The 16,035-nt window shown below is 38.7% G+C and overlaps 1 protein-coding gene across 2 annotated transcripts; it reads left to right on the forward strand.

Moving 5' to 3' along the window:
* The first annotated feature begins 2,270 nt into the window (after window positions 1–2,270).
* LOC115230174 (zinc finger protein Helios-like) lies at window positions 2,271–13,119 on the forward strand. Of its 2 annotated transcripts, none has more exons than XM_029800383.2 (2): window positions 2,271–2,299; window positions 9,014–13,119. In XM_029800383.2, the coding sequence occupies exon 2, from the start codon at window positions 10,222–10,224 to the stop codon at window positions 12,151–12,153; it is 1,932 nt and encodes a 643-aa protein (XP_029656243.2). In that variant the 5' UTR covers window positions 2,271–2,299; window positions 9,014–10,221; the 3' UTR covers window positions 12,154–13,119. The 2 variants fall into 2 exon arrangements, with proteins under 2 accessions (XP_029656243.2, XP_036355430.1); XM_036499537.1 differs by lacking the exon at window positions 2,271–2,299 and adding an exon at window positions 4,221–4,240.
* The last annotated feature ends 2,916 nt before the right edge of the window (window positions 13,120–16,035 follow it).

Genomic DNA, 16,035 nt, shown 5'->3' on the forward strand with positions numbered 1-16,035 from the left:
ACTTAATCCGTTTGTCTGTCCTTGTTTGTCCTCTCTGTGGTTAGCCCCTTGTGGGTAGTAAAGAAACAGGTATTTCGTCTGCCGTTACGTTCTGAGTTCAAATTCCGCCGAGGTCGACTTTGCCTTTCATTCTTTCTGGGTCGATATATTAAGTACCAGTTACACACTGGAGTCGATGTAATCGACTTAATCCGTTTGTCTGTGCTTGTTTGTCCCTTCTATGTTTAGCCCCTTGTGGGTAGTAAAGAAATAAGAATCGTTAGCACGCCGGGCAAAATGCTTAACGGCATTTCGTACGTCTTTACGTTCTGAGTTCAAATTCCGCCGAGGCCAACTTTGCCTTTCATCCTTTCGGCGTCGGTAAAAAGAGTACTAGTTGGGCACTGGGGTCAATGTAATCGGCTTACCCTCGCCACACCGAACTTGCTGGCCTTGTGCTAAAATTTGAAATCAAAGTTTAGACGGTGTCATATCCATATGTCTCCTTGTGAAATTATGTTCCGTGTCTAGATAACGAGGCTTTTGTTTTCGGCAGCTTGAAATAAGTACGAAACCAAGGAATTTCGCTACCCTTAAGGAAAATCCTCATCGAGGGTTTCCCTAACTTCCCATGACATGCTGTCTAGCATTAGTAGTAGTGTGTGAGAGAGAGAGAGAGAGAGAGAGAGAGAGAGAGAGAGAGAGAGAGAGAGAGAGAGAGAGAGAGAGAGAGAGTTCCTTATCAAAACGTAAACAAGATTCTGCTAGACGCTTGTAAAGGTAAATTATTCATAATTCTGCATAATTAAGTTGCCTAGCAAATTCCTGGTGAAACACATTGGACAATTTTAGGGTAAATGTTCACTACTGACGAAAGACAATTATAGGATCATCTGGGTAGGAAAGAAAAGGCACGAGAACCCTAAAGTGCAAATTGTAGCACGTTTCAGTGGTATGCTCGAAAAGTTCCTGGTTCGAGACCTGTCCATGGTAGAATTTGCTTATTTCCTCCTTCAAATTGTTTTTACAAATGTTGAAAAATGTTTATATATTGTTGTTGTTGTTTAGTTCCGAGATTAGTTTTGATTAAGCAAAGGTATTCCAACCGTGACCATCCTTCTATTTTTCGATTTTCGTGATTACTTTGCTTAATGTGCCCTTGATATATATATATGAGATGGTGTGGTTTGGGGAATTCTTTGCTGCTACTTTTAGCACGTCGTGTCATTGTGTTGAGTTCTCCCACGTTGGTTAGTGTTTATAACAAAACCTTAGCTGCTAGTTTTATAATTAAAGCATATTTATTTGATTAACTTAGCAATTAATTGATTAATTACACCAGAATTGATCAATGACGTTAAAAGACATTGTGGACCGGCATGACTATCCTAGCCCCTCAATTCTTCCCTTTAGAATAATTTAAGGTCTCTCTGCTAAGTAAGAAAGGTTCATCAAGCCTTGGGCGCTAGGCTTGTAGAATCGTTAGGGCGTTAGATAATGATGATCTTAGGTATTTGTACCGGCTCCTTACGTTTTGAGTTCAAATCATGCGGTGGCCTAAGTGACTGGTAGACTCAAACCGTCTCCCTAACGACACCGCCGTGTCTCTGGGTGACTTTGGCGGAGCTTACTGTATTATAAAACATTCGGATCAGAACTCTGGTTCCTCTATCACCCCAAAATCTCGGCCATTTCTCGTGACAAAGCGGTAAAAAGAACACGAATAATAGCTTCAAATTTTGGCACAGGGCCAGCAATTTTGGGGGAGGGGTTAAATCGATTACATCGTCCCGGTACTTATAACTGGTACTTATTTTATCGACCCCGAAAGGATAAAAGGCAAGGTCGACTATGGCAACATTTAAACTCAAAATGTAAAGTCGAAAGAAATGCCGCTAATTCTTTGTCCGACGCAGTACCGATTCTGCCGCCTCGCCGTCTCAAAGAACTTAAATAATGGAGCAGATTTAATATTGGTTTCAAGTTTTGGCAGCAAGCAATATTGGGGGGGGGGAGTGGTCGATTACATCGCCCTCGGTGATCAATTAGTACTTATTTGATCGATATTATTTACTTTATTTACATTTGACGGATATTTGTCCTCATCTTGTTTGTTGTTAACACGACTGTTTCGGCTGATATACCCTCCAGCCTTCATCAGGTGTCTTGGAGGAAATTTCGAACCTGGGCTCTCATTCCTAAGGTATTTTTCGATGTTGTTGTTGTTGTTATTATTATTATTATTATTATTATTATTATTATTATTATTATTATTATTATTATTCAGGTTACTGCCTGGAATCGAACTCGGAATCTTGGGGTTAGTAGCCTGCGCTCTTAACCACTAATATATGTGTGTGTATATATATATATGTATGTATGTATGTATGTATGTATGTATGTATGTATGTATGTGTGTCTGTATGTATGTATGTGTGTGTATGTATGTATGTATGTATGTATGTATGTATGTATGTGTGTGTGTCTTTCTGTTTGTGTTTGTCTCTCATGCTATCACTTGACAACCGATGTTCGTGTGTTTATGTCCCCGAAACTAGCGGTTCGGCAAGAAAGACCAATAGGATAAGTACTAGGCATACAAAGAATAAATCCTGGTGTCGATTTGCTCGACTGAAGCTGGCGCTCCAGTATGGCCGCAGTCAAATGACTGAAACATGTAAAAGAATGTAAGGATAATATGTATTCAATATGCTTATGCATGTTCGTTGTATGTCTGTACAGGTATGTGTGTATGTGTGTGTGCGTGTGTGTGTGTGTGTGTGTGTGAGAGAGAGAGAGAGATTTGAACCAATAGATGTATGATCCAGTCGTGACCATCACATTCCTTTTCTTTTTGCTTGGGGGGGGGGTTAGGATCATCTAATATACTTTATGTTGTTTAAGAAGAGTGAAATCTGAATTTGAATGAGATTTGGCTTTTAGGTCTAGTAGAACAAAGAAATTCCGTGAAGTGCCCTCATTAACCCTGGTTGATACATAGCTATGGCTACCGTTCAATATTTTTGAGATGAAGAAATTTGTACATTATTTACATTATTTACATTGGACAGATATGTGTCCTCATCTTGTTTGTTGTTACCGCAACATTTCGGCTGATTTACTCTCCAGCCTTCATCAGGTGTCCTGGTAGAATTTTGAACCCATCCCTGGGTTCTCATTCCTAAAGTATTTTTTGCTGATATTATTATTATTATTATTATTATTATTATTATTATTATTGTTGTTGTTGTTGTTATTTAATCAAGGTACTGCCTAGAATTGAACTCGCAATTTTGGGGTTAGTGGCTCACGCTCTTAACCATTACACTATATACCAACAGGCATATAGCGTAATGGTTAAGAGGGCGGGCTACTAACCCCAAGATTCCGAGTTCAATTCCTTGAATAAATAATAATAATAATAATAATAATAACAACAACAACAACAACAATAATAATAATGATAATAATAATAATAATAATAATAATTATTATTATTATTATTATTATTCAAAATGTTTGTCACAAGGGAAGCTTGGGGGAGGTGGGGATGAATGAATTACATCGACCCCAATGTTTCACTGGTACTTAATTTATTGACCCCAAAAAGATGACAGGCAAAGTCGACCCCTACAGAATTTGAGCTCCGAAACGGGGACGGACGAAATGCTGCTAAGCATTTAGCCCGGTATACTAACGATTCTGCCAGCTCACCACCTTAACGTATATAAATTTTATGAACGAACTCTGAAAAGGACTCCATGCAGCTGCCTATTGGTTTATTTCAGTTTGCTTTTCCATCAGGCTTATGTTATTAGAATAATTGAAAATGTGTTGAGAGAACAATGTATATAGCAAACACAATCTTAATTATGGAACAAAGCAAATACATAATCTATGACACCAACAAGAAAACGCAGGCAGAAAAGTGCTAATGTTTTTTCATTAACTGAACCTGGGAAAGAACAAAACAGGAAGTGGATGTTTAAAAGTATCGTAGCTGGAATTGAAAGCAAAAAACACGCACACACAACCACCCCACAAAAAAACCCCCTGCGTGTTTTTAGTTTCATTCATATGTAAATGTATCCCTTCTCTTTAGATTGTAACTCACCTTACGAAGAAAATTCTACACGAATTTCTTATAGGCGCAGGAGTGGTAAGTAGCTTGCTTACCAACCACATGGTTCCGGGTTCAGTCCCACTGCGTGGCACCTTAGGCAAGTGTCTTCTACTATAGCTTCGGGCCGACCAAAGCCTTGTGAATGGATTTGGTAGACGGAAACTGAAAAGAAGCCCGTCGTATATATGTATATATATATATATATATATATAATATATATATATATATATATATATTATATATATATATATGTATGTATGTATGTGTATATGTTTGTGTGTCTGTGATTGTCCCCGACATCGCTTGACAGCCGATAGAATAAGTCCTGGGGTCGATTTCTTCGACTATATATATATATATATATACTACACACAAGGGGATAAACACAGAGGGGACAAACAAGGACAGACAAACGGATTAAGTCGATTACATCGACCCCGAAAGGATGAAAGGCAAAGTCGACCTCGGCGGAATTTGAACCCAGAACATAACGGCTACGCATTTCGGCCGGCGTGCTAACGTTTCTGCCAGCTCGCCTTTCATCCTTTCGGGGTCGATAAATTAAGTACCAGTTACGCACTGGGGGTCGATGTAATCGACTTGATCCATTTGTCTGTCCTTGTTTGTCCCCTCTGTGTTTATCCCCTTGTGTGTAGTAAAGAAATATATATATATGTGTGTGTGTGTTTGTCTGCGTGTCTTCGTCACTGTGTTTCTCCCCTCTACCCCTTGACACTCGTTGTAAATATATTTATGTCCCCGTAACTTAGCGGTTCGGCTTAAGGGACCGATAAGATAAGTACCAGGCTTAAAATAAATAAGTACTGTGATCGATTCATTCGACTAAAAATTCTTCAAGGCGGTGCCCCAGCATGGCCGCAGTCTAGTGACTGAAACACGTAAAAGATAAAAGATAATCTATATGGTATCAAAAAATTAATTTTGTGAATTGGCAAAATGTTAATTATATAAAAATGCCAATGAGAAACCCATGACGAAGGGAAAAGATGTTAATAAGGAGTGGCTGTGTGGTAAGTAGCTTGCTAACCAACCACATGGTTCCGGGTTCAGTCCCACTGCGTCGCACCTTGGACAAGTGTCCTCTACTATAGCCTCGGGCCGACCAAAGCCTTGTGAGTGGATTTAGTAGACGGAAACTGAAAAGAAGCCTGTCGTATATATGTATATATATATATATATATATATAGATATATATATATATATATTATATATATATATATATGCGTGTGTGTGTTTGTGTGTCTGTGTTTGTCCCCCTAGCATTGCTTGACAACCGATGCTGGTGTGTTTATTCCCCGTTACTTAGCGGTTCGGCAAATGAGACCGATTGAATAAGTACTGGGCTTACAAAAGAATAAGTCCGGGGTCGAGTTGCTCGATTAAAGGCGGTGCTCCAGCATGGCCGCAGTCAAATGACTGAAACAAGTAAAAGAGTAAAGAGTAAAGCAGTTGGGATGAAAAGAATGAGACCCAGTCAGGAAGCAGGAAAGCAAATATGAGTTGACCTGTTTGAGGCCAAAGAAGGAATGTTTACATTCTCGAGTAACACTTGGAGCATAACACGAATCTGTTGAAAGATCAGGACTAAGATGTGCTTGGTGATGTCATAACAAACCAACCGTCGACTGGGTTGCTGGCTGGTGACTCGGATGTTGTTATGTAGAAAGGGTATGGCCTGGTCAGCCTGTAATGACATGCATAAGATCTGGTCATCAAATCTAAGTAGAGACTTCAAACTTGAAATCTTCAAAGCCACAGTCGAACCTGGACATTCTCAAAGAAGCTTAAGAGGCGGTTGGATGGAACCTACACTCGCCTCCTTATGAGAGCTCAAAATCTCTCGTGGAAGCGTCATCCAACCAAAATGCAAATATATGGGAAACTACCACCTGTGTCATCTCTTGTGAAAGGTAGGAGAGTCCAGTTTGCTGGACATTGTTGTAGAGCTGAAAAAGAGGTAATTTCTACTCTTTTCCTCTGGAAGCCATCTACTCGCAATCCCAGAGGGCGCACACTCTCCTACCCTGATGTAATCTCCAGGGATACAGGCATCCAGCAACAGGACCTCCGTAATGCTATGATGGACCGTGAAGTCTGGTGTAGCATGATAAATTCCATTGTCTCGACCAGGGTCGAACAATGATGATGATGATGTAGAATTTTACAATTGCGCTTGGCATTGCCCTTGCCCGGCCCTTTGTTGTTCTGGATGCAGCCAGACATAATGTGTAGGAGGTGGGTAGAAGAATAAAAGTAAATATAAAAATCTATGTAAAATAAAATAAGCAAAACCAAAAATAATTTTTATGAAATTTGTAACATTCTCAAACAAAATTTTGAAGTTTTTGTTTTCATTGATATTCAAATACAAATAATCATTTTAAAAATCATTTAAATAAAAGTGGAAATATTTTTTATGTAATAAATTTGGCAACGATAAATTTTTAATGCCCAATTCCATTAATTTATCAAATTTTAATATATTTGATTAATTTTTTTTAGTATAATTTTAAATTTTGTGCTAAGCAGTCGTATTTATTATTTTAATTATTAATTATTTGTATTGATTAATTTTTACTATTCGGTACCAAGAAAAAAAACCATCAACATAGAAACCAATACTTGGCTTAACAATTAAAAATAAATCCTATTTTGCAAAACATAAATGAAATGCACTAATTAATAAGCTTAAATTGCCATATTTATGCTTTAAATCTATGAATAATCTTATTCACAAAGCATCTTTAACATTTTAAAATTTGAATGAAAAATGATATCGTTTGCATCTAATTTGTGTCTGAAATCACAATTTTTTGCTCCTATAAGTTGCATCTAAAAATCTGATTACTTTCTAAGCCAAAATGCGAACTCTACATACGATTTATTAAATATTGTTTGTTACTTCTCGAGCCATGCCTGGCTCATAGGGCCGGTTTCCCGGTTTCCTTGGCGTATAGGTTCCCCACCTGGACTGGACGCCGGTCCGTCGCAGGTGAGCTGCAAGATGCAGGAGGAAAGAGTGAGAGAAAGTTGTGGCGAAAGAGTCAGCAGAAGTTCGCCATTACCTTCTGCCGGAGTCGCGTAGAGCTTAGGTGTTTCGCTCATAAACACACACATCGCTCGGTCTGAGATTCAAACCCGCGATCCCTCGACCGCGAGTCCGCTGCTCTAACCACTAGGCCATGTGCCTCCACTTTTATTAAACATACATACTTTTAAAATATTGTAAAATCGGAAAATCTTCAGCTTGTGCAAGGCCAACACCCATACTCATCTCGGTGGAATTTTTTAAAAAATGGAACTTGGCCGAAATTAGTCAAACTTTGTAACCGATGCAACGCTACCCAACTTCTCTTCACTTTTTACGTTATTTACGAAGCTTGCAATATCACACAATTTATCAGTGATCATCCTAAAATTTAACCACTCTTGCTTCACATGTCTTTCTCGCCAGCATCAGTTTCGACGTGATTCTCAGTATTAGATTCTTCTCGCTTAGGGCTTTTTAAAGAAAACTCAACAATACTTAATTTCGCAGACACAATAGAATTAACAATACTAATGTTTTTCTAAAATAACAGATATGATGGTTTAAAAATGGTTTTAGTTCTTATCCTTAATGTGTTAGCCTACTTTTGCTTTAAACATGTGTAGCACCTTGGGCAAGTGTCTTCTATTATAGCCTCAACCCGACTAAAGTCTTGTGAGTCGATTGATTTGGTAAACGGAAACTGAAAGAAGCCTAACGTAAGAGTGTTAAACACTTTCGGTATGCAAATTAGAAACTCCCTCATAGAGTAACTGCTGCATTTGTTGAGTATATAAAGAGTTTTGCTGCTTGTTTCTCTGGAGACTGTCAGAATGTGTGGACGCTGCTGATGAGAATCCAATAAGGTTCGAAAATCGATTAAGGTTGTTCGTCATATTTTTTTCCAGTCTGCGGAGAAATGGCTAAAATTTGCCCTGTTTATAAGTATACCATGTTATATATATATATATATATATATATATATATATATACATTCCAATATAACATACACACACACACATATATATATATATGTTTGTGTTTTTCTGTCTGTGTTTGTCTCCCACCACCGCTTGACAACCGGTGTTGGTGTGTTTACGACCCCGTAAGCTAACGGTTCGTCAAAAGAAACCAATAGAATAAGTACTTGGTTTAAAAAAAATAAGTACTGGGGTCGATTTGCTAGATTAAAACCCTTTAAGATGGTGCTCCAGCATGTCCACAGTTAAATGCCTGAAACAGATACAAGATAAAATATAAATCACCCAAGACCATAAATGTTCTCTGTTCGTTTTGTACATGTGACTAAGTTCTATGTATGGCTGGTGTCAATGTAGAGCAACACTGTGCTGATAACGTCTATTGCAGCAGAAACACGTATGTATAGCTGTCCTGCAGTCTCCAGAAAAATGGTTGTTTTTTTACCTCCCTGTTGATTGCTTTAATCTCTTCTTCTCATTCGGACTCGGTAGCAAATTACCGCTAGGTTTTTGTTTATTCTTCCCTACAAGCGAAAATAGTTTCAGTAAATCAAGTATTTATTTTGTATGTTATTTAGTATACCTTTCTGTGTTCTCGTAACCCAATATCATGCCACTGACTACTCAGAATTATTTCTCTGAACTCAGTTTTACACACACACACACACACACACACACACACACACACACGACTCATATATGTAAGCATATGTGTGTGTGTGTGTGTTGAATGTGCGTGTGTGTGGGGTGCTTGTGTGCGTGTGTGTGTCTGTGTGAATGCATGAATACATTAAGAAATAAAAGAGAGAGATTTGTTGCATATATAACTTTCTATTATTGATTTTAAAAAATGTTAATTTTTAATTTTCTATTTATATTTAGATTTGGTTATGAAAACTTCATCAGATTCTCCTAAACGTGCCGCAATGGCCCATCGTTCGACGATGACCAAAGTGGTATGGATTTGTACTTGTTTCCACTCACCAGTTTAACTACCACGCCTACTGTTATCGTCCACCGGCATCTTCACGCCACTTCAACCAACAAACCTGTAGCTGACGTTGCCATTACTTAAGTGATAATTTCTTTTCTGGATGCAAGCAAAAATCAAATCAAATCGAAGGTTATTAAGAAAAAAAAAAATCAAAAATTTATTACACACACACACACACACACACACACACACACATCACTGTTTAATCATGAAATGGTATAAATAGATAAATAAAATAAAGACATAGACAAAAATAAAAAAAAATAAAAGGCTAAACATTTTAAGTTCGAAAAATTGGAAGACTCGATTTAGCAGACGACACGTAAAGAATAAAAAAAAATCTGAAAGTGTTAACCTATTTAAAAAGAATATGGAGAATATGTCTGAGACTACGATGGAAATTCAACAGACTTGGGATATATTAATGAAAATTTCACCAGTGAAGCTATGGAGGGAGGAATATTCAGTAACAGTGTAGAAAAACAAGAGAGGCATTCCTCTTAATCTGCTTTTTCAGCTGATTAACAATTGCAAAACGGACGGTTGTTGTTATAATCGTTGCTATAATGCTAACGGATTGTAAATTCTCTTCTTTGTGATATTCAGTGGAAATTTTTACCAAAAATAAACTTTTATTACACATATCAAACTAAGAAAGAAAGGAAAAAAAGAACCTGATTAAAGATCAAGGATAACTTGAGAAATAATTTAGGAGACGACTGTTCGGTGAAAAAAAGGATTTTATATCAGAGCAGCAAATGAATGTTTGGCAATTGAAGAGAATAAGAGTTACAGCAACGGAACTGTTTATATTTACTGGCATTATATACATTGGCTGTAGCTTTTGTCTGTGTCGTTATAGCTGTAAAAACTCTAGCCACTGTAGTTACATACAGGAGTGAGTGTAATATCTACATGCAACTAATCTATAATTTTATCTGTGTTCTCTGTTTGATCAGATATTTTTCTATCGTAGAAGATCAGTGAATGCAATTATTGCAAAGTGTTACATTTTTAATAAACGTGAATCTTAACGCATCCTCGCCGCTGTGGTCAAAGTAAACATTTGCAGCAGCGGAACTGTTTATAGGTGAAAATGGACCCGTTGTATACAGCGGACATGACGGTGATGCCGTTCACCTGCGAGGACTGCAATACTGTATTTATGAACAGAGATGCATACGCTATGCATGTGATGATACGCGCTAAAGAAAAATCGTGCCGATCCGAATCCCGTGTTGCAGTCACCGGAAGCAATGGTGGAAATGGTCGAGCAGATATTGAGTCCAACATAGGCAACACAAACGACATCAAATCTTCCACACTTGCTCTTCATTCCACAACGACGAAAGAAACATTGAGTTTTGTCGACCAAGGTGATATGTCGATATCGGAAATAGAGAACTGCATTAAAGAAGTCAAACAAGAAGTCTTGTCAAATGATGGCTCTACTACAGGAAGTCCAGTTCCTCTGACACCAAAATTAGTTGTCGTGAAAACCGAACCGGAAACAAACAACAGAGATTGTTCTTTAATGGATTCAATGAGTAACAACGGTGTAATATCTCGAAGGTCTGCCACTGACCACCAAAATGTCAGCTGTACCGACACCAGCATTGTCAAAGAACAATCACCTTCTTTGATGAATTCCTCAACAAACCTAATCAGCTCACATCATGTTATCTGTTTGATGTGTGATTCTCAGTTTGCAGACCAAGATTCGTTGGCCATGCATATGATGTCATATCATGCAGAAAGTGCATCAAGTAGCAGGTCACAACATGCTTATCACGAATCGGCAAATGACTGTTCCCATGCATCATCTATTCAACATTTCGATTTTCCGTCACATGCCCTCTACCAGTCGACGCGCAGGAGCGCCGCACGGTTGCGATGCGACGAATGCGGCGCAGCGTTCGAAAACGAAGATTTTCTAACTTTACATTTGATATCTCACAGACGTGGCGTTCAGGCGCTACATAATACTGCCATATTTAACGATCCCTCCAGGATTTATAGTCAAATGCTTGAGAGCAAACGAAAGCGTCAGCTTCAACATGGAAGCGACACTGGAGAGACCCCATGTCCGTTACCAATAAAAAAGAATTCCCTCCATATAGAACCTCGATTGTCGGACTCATATCATACTGTATCGTTTGACAAGCATTCCAAGAGCAGCTCTCTGAAAAATTACTTTAGTAAATATAACACAGTCTATAAATCTCATGTATTTCATAATGAATCCCCGGGTAGTGAAAAACTAAATATGATACAGAAGCAAGTTGGCACCTCTTCAAATAATTCAGTACAAGAGAAGCCTAAGTGTTGGAAGGAAGATCAGTTACGGTACATATCTTCCTTCGGTGCTAAAAGTGTCAACAGAAGTCAAAGTGTGCCAAACGATTTTACCTCTGAGAATTCTATAACATCGCGACCTCATTCCGTAGGTTTTATCGAAAAGTCCGATTACCAAAGTAAACCAACGTTTTTAAAGAATTTCCACTATTACGATTCTTTATACGACAGAAATGTTCTTGCGAAGAACAAAGAAGCACATAAAAAGCATGGTAAATTGTTTGACCATCAAGACAATATATACAGAGGCCGAAATATTGGCGAGGGAAATAGCTCGAAAGATAGGGCTTTCTTGTTTTACGACAGCTGGTCAAAGGAGAAGAGAACAGACAAAGCAAACTGTTCTACAGCAATGTCTTCGAAAACAGCCATCCATAATTCGGTTCCGGTGAATGAGTTAGAAAGCCAGCAAGGTAAACAAGAACAGTTTGTGAGTTCGTCTAACGGCAGCGAGTCATCATTTAGTAGTAGCTACTCCGATATTTTACACGAATTGAAGAACAAAGCGGAACAGGTAGCTATGTGCAAACACTGTGATGTGATATTTCTTAACAGAATACTTTATCATTTACACATGGGATTGCACAATGTCAACAATCCTTGGCAGTGCAACATTTGTGGCAAAGTCTGCAACGACGTGCACAATTTCACCACACACGCCATACATTTTTAAAGGTCAGGAAACGAGGGATATGTGAGCACCAACGAGGAAGTCTCTGCACGTTCTGTTGGTCTCTTAGGATCCTAGAAATGGCTGGCAAATCTCCCTCAAATAACACCCTACGTACGGTCGTACAAAAAGAAAAAGAAAAGAGAAAGAAAAAGTATATACGAGCCCGTGAAGAGAACTCTTTTGGCCTGTTAGAAATAGCAGAGAAATCTTCCTCAAATTTCACTTGCAACCAAATAAGAAAGAAAAAGAAAAGGAAAAACAAATGAGTCATTATATGAGTTTCTACATGGTCATTCGACTTGTTAAAAATAGCAGCCAAATCTCCACCTTACATTATTTAGAAAGAAAAAATGAAGGGTGTACTGGATAATGTAATGTCAGATAAACTGATAAACTATATCTGAAAAGAGTGGGTGGTCACGGTTGGACTGACTGTCTTTGGTTATAAGTATATCTCAGCAGGGATAACATGGGGCTAAACAGCAAAGACTTATTAGTTACACTGGCTGAACATAAAAGACGGGATGGTCAAATCTGGAACTCCTTCGAGCATTAGTTTGCCGAAGTCAGGACTAACCTAGAGCCAAACAATAACAGGAAACAGTTTTGAAACAAAAGAGGCTGCAAGATGAAGGGTGAAAAATCATCCATGTCTCCATCCATCTACCCTGGATGCAGTAAAATATACGTATCTCTGATAGTACAGCAGTTCTATGTAATTCTACACATGTATATTGAGGTTTTACTACTCCATAGAACGAGACATCGATCTATACAGAGACACACAAGTAAGGCCTCTACGTGGTCACTCGATCTGCTAGAAATAGTGGCTAAGTCTCCTCCACATTACACCCAACAGTCTTTTTTTTTTCTCAACAAAACAGAAAGGATATATGGGACAATGTCACGACAGGAACGTTGTTGATCATAAACCCCGTTCTATCAGAGCTGACCTGTAAAAACTGTTACAACACTCGCATCCAAATATAAAACCCATTTATAAACGTATACACACGAACAAAGCCAAATGAGTGTAGATAAAAGAACAAATATATACACACACATGTACCTTTACTGACATATGTGAATGTCATAAAGTTACCTCTTGTTTATACACACATGTATTATATATTGATATATAAATATATATATGTATAAAATATAGATATATCATTTTTATTTCAATGTCTTAACAAGTATATATTATATCTATTCATATCTCATTTTTCTCTTCCACTCCCATGTCTTTCACTTTTCCGTCTCTCTCTCTCTCTCTCTCTCTCATTCCCCTCTCTCTCTCTCTCTCATTCCCCTCTCTCTCTCTCTCTCATTCCTCTCTCTCTCATTCCTCTCTCTCTCTTTCTCCCCCCTCACTCTTTCATGGTTTGGCTGTAGTGGTTAAGAAATAGTTTCAGGTTCATTTCGAATGCACGGCATCGTAATACTGAATAAGTTTAAGGTGGCGAACAGGCAGAATCGTTAGCACACCGGGCCAAATGCGCAGAGGTCATCCGTCCGTCTTTACGTTCCGAGTTCAAATTCCGCCGAGGTCAACTTTGCCTTTCATCCTTTCGAGCTCGATAAAATAAGTTTTATGTTAAAAACCTGTGGAACTAAAGTTTGGGCTTCCCGAAGGGTTTATTTATGCAGTTGACGTAGAATACAATGGAGAATTCAGAAAAAAAAAAAATACCGTTAATACCGAATCAATGTAACAGCCTGCTCGTGAAATTAACGTGTAAGTGGCTGAGCACTCCACAGACACGTGTACCCTTAACGTAGTTCTCGGGGATATTCAGCGTGACACAGAGAGTGACAAGGCCGGCCCTTTGAAATACAGGTACAACAGAAAGAGAAAGTAAGAGTGAGAGAAAGTTGTGGTGAAAGAGTACAGCAGGGATCACCACCATCCCCTGCCGGAGCCTCGTGGAGCTTTTAGGTGTTTTCGCTCAATAAACACTCACAACGCCCGGTCTGGGAATCAAAACCGCGATCCTATGACTGCGACTCCGCTGCCCTAACCACTGGGCCATTGCGCCTCCACACATGTTGACAATAAACACTATTCAAATTCTCAAAATGGCGTAGCCCACCAGGCTGCAAACGTGCACCACAGAGTAGTATTGTTCACTGTCCTATGACCAAATCCAAGACACTTAACTATCAATAGTGCTGACTGTAAGTTAGTACCACTGTTTTTTTTTGTTCTCGAGCTTTAGTACTCAAAATGCCGGTTATCCAGTTTCCATGGCCATTATGTGACAGAAGTCAGCACATTTCCACCGAACAGGAGGTCTGTCCGTCGCAGGGTCTAACGCGCAGAATTTTGATGAGTCAGGCAAGTACTAGGATCGATGTACTTGACTGGTTCTTATTTTATCGATCCCGAAGGCAGGAAAGGCAAAAGTTGACATCAGCATTTTGGAATCAGAGCGTAAAGATCCGGAAGAAACGACGCTAATCATTTTGTCCGACTTCTTAACAGTTCTACCAGCTCGTCACCTTAAGGTTGTACCATAATATGTATGTATGTATGTATGTATGTATGTATGTATGTATGTATGTATGTATGTATGTATGTATGTATGTATGCATGTATGTATGTATGTATTTATGTATGTATGTAAGTATGTATGTATGTATGTATGTATGTATGTATGCATGTATGCATGTATGTATGCTTATATGTATGTATGTGTGTCTGTATATATATATATAATATATATATATATATACATACACAGGCGCAGGAGTGGCTGTATAATGAGTAGCTTGCTTACCAACCACATGGTTCTGGGTTCAGTCCCACTGCATAGCACCTTGGGCAAGTGCCGTCTGCTATGGCCTCGGGCCGACCAAAGTCTTGTGAGTGGATTTGGTAGACGGAAACTGAAAGGAGCCCGTATGTATGTATGTATGTATGTATGTATGTATGTATGTATGTATGTATGATGTATGTATGTATGTATATATATATATATATATATATATATATATATATATATATATATATAGTTATCTGTCTATGACAAAGACACTTCGCTGTCAGCAGCTCAGTCTACATAGTTGTAAGAAGGCACCATTATGCGTAGTATGGTTTACATTACTGTGTCCGTAACGAAATTACTTAACTCCCAACAGCACCGCACTAAACTCTTAGTGTTATCAGTCCACTTGGCTGTAAGTAAATACCACATTGTAACGTGCTTCACGGTAACGTGTTCATGGCCAACGCACTAAGCTGTGAAAAAGACTCAGGAACAAGATTAAGAATAACTCGTCATTGCAAACAGTGGAGATACAGATTCGTTTGCATGTAGTGCAGAGTTTAATCCTCTCTCAAGTGAGGATAAATCCTGCCAAATTGAAGGGATTCTTCTTCTTCTTCTTCTTCTTCTTCTTCTTCTTCTTCTTCTTCTTCTTCTTCTTCTTCTTCTTCTTCTTCTTCTTCTTCTTCTATCATCATCATCATCATCATCATCATCATCAAGGCGGTGAGCTGGCAGAAACGTTAGCACGCCGGGCGAAATGCTTAGCGGTATTTCGGCTGCCGTTACGTTCTGAGTTCAAATTCCGCTAAGGTGGACTTTGCCTTTCATCCTTTCGGGGTCGATAAATTTAGTACCAGTTACGCACTGGGGTCGATATAATCGACTTAATCCGTTTGTCTATCCTTGTTTGCCCTCTCTGTGTTTAGCCCCTTGTGGGTAGTAAAGAAAAAGGTATTTCGTCTGCTGCCACGTTCTGAGTTCAAATTCCGCCGAGGTTTCTGCCAACTCGCCGCCTTGATGATGATGATGATGATGATGATGATGATGATGATGATGATGATGATGATGATGATGATGATGATGATGATGATGATAGAAGAAGAAGAAGAAG

The sequence above is a fragment of the Octopus sinensis genome, unplaced genomic scaffold (assembly GCF_006345805.1).
Source record: "Octopus sinensis unplaced genomic scaffold, ASM634580v1 Contig14720, whole genome shotgun sequence".
Classification (NCBI taxonomy): Eukaryota; Metazoa; Mollusca; class Cephalopoda; order Octopoda; family Octopodidae; genus Octopus; species Octopus sinensis.

Coding starts and splice junctions, on each gene's coding strand:
- LOC115230174 (XM_029800383.2), top strand. CDS start 10,222: ATGGACCCGTTGTATACAGCGGACATGACGGTGATGCCGTTCACCTGC.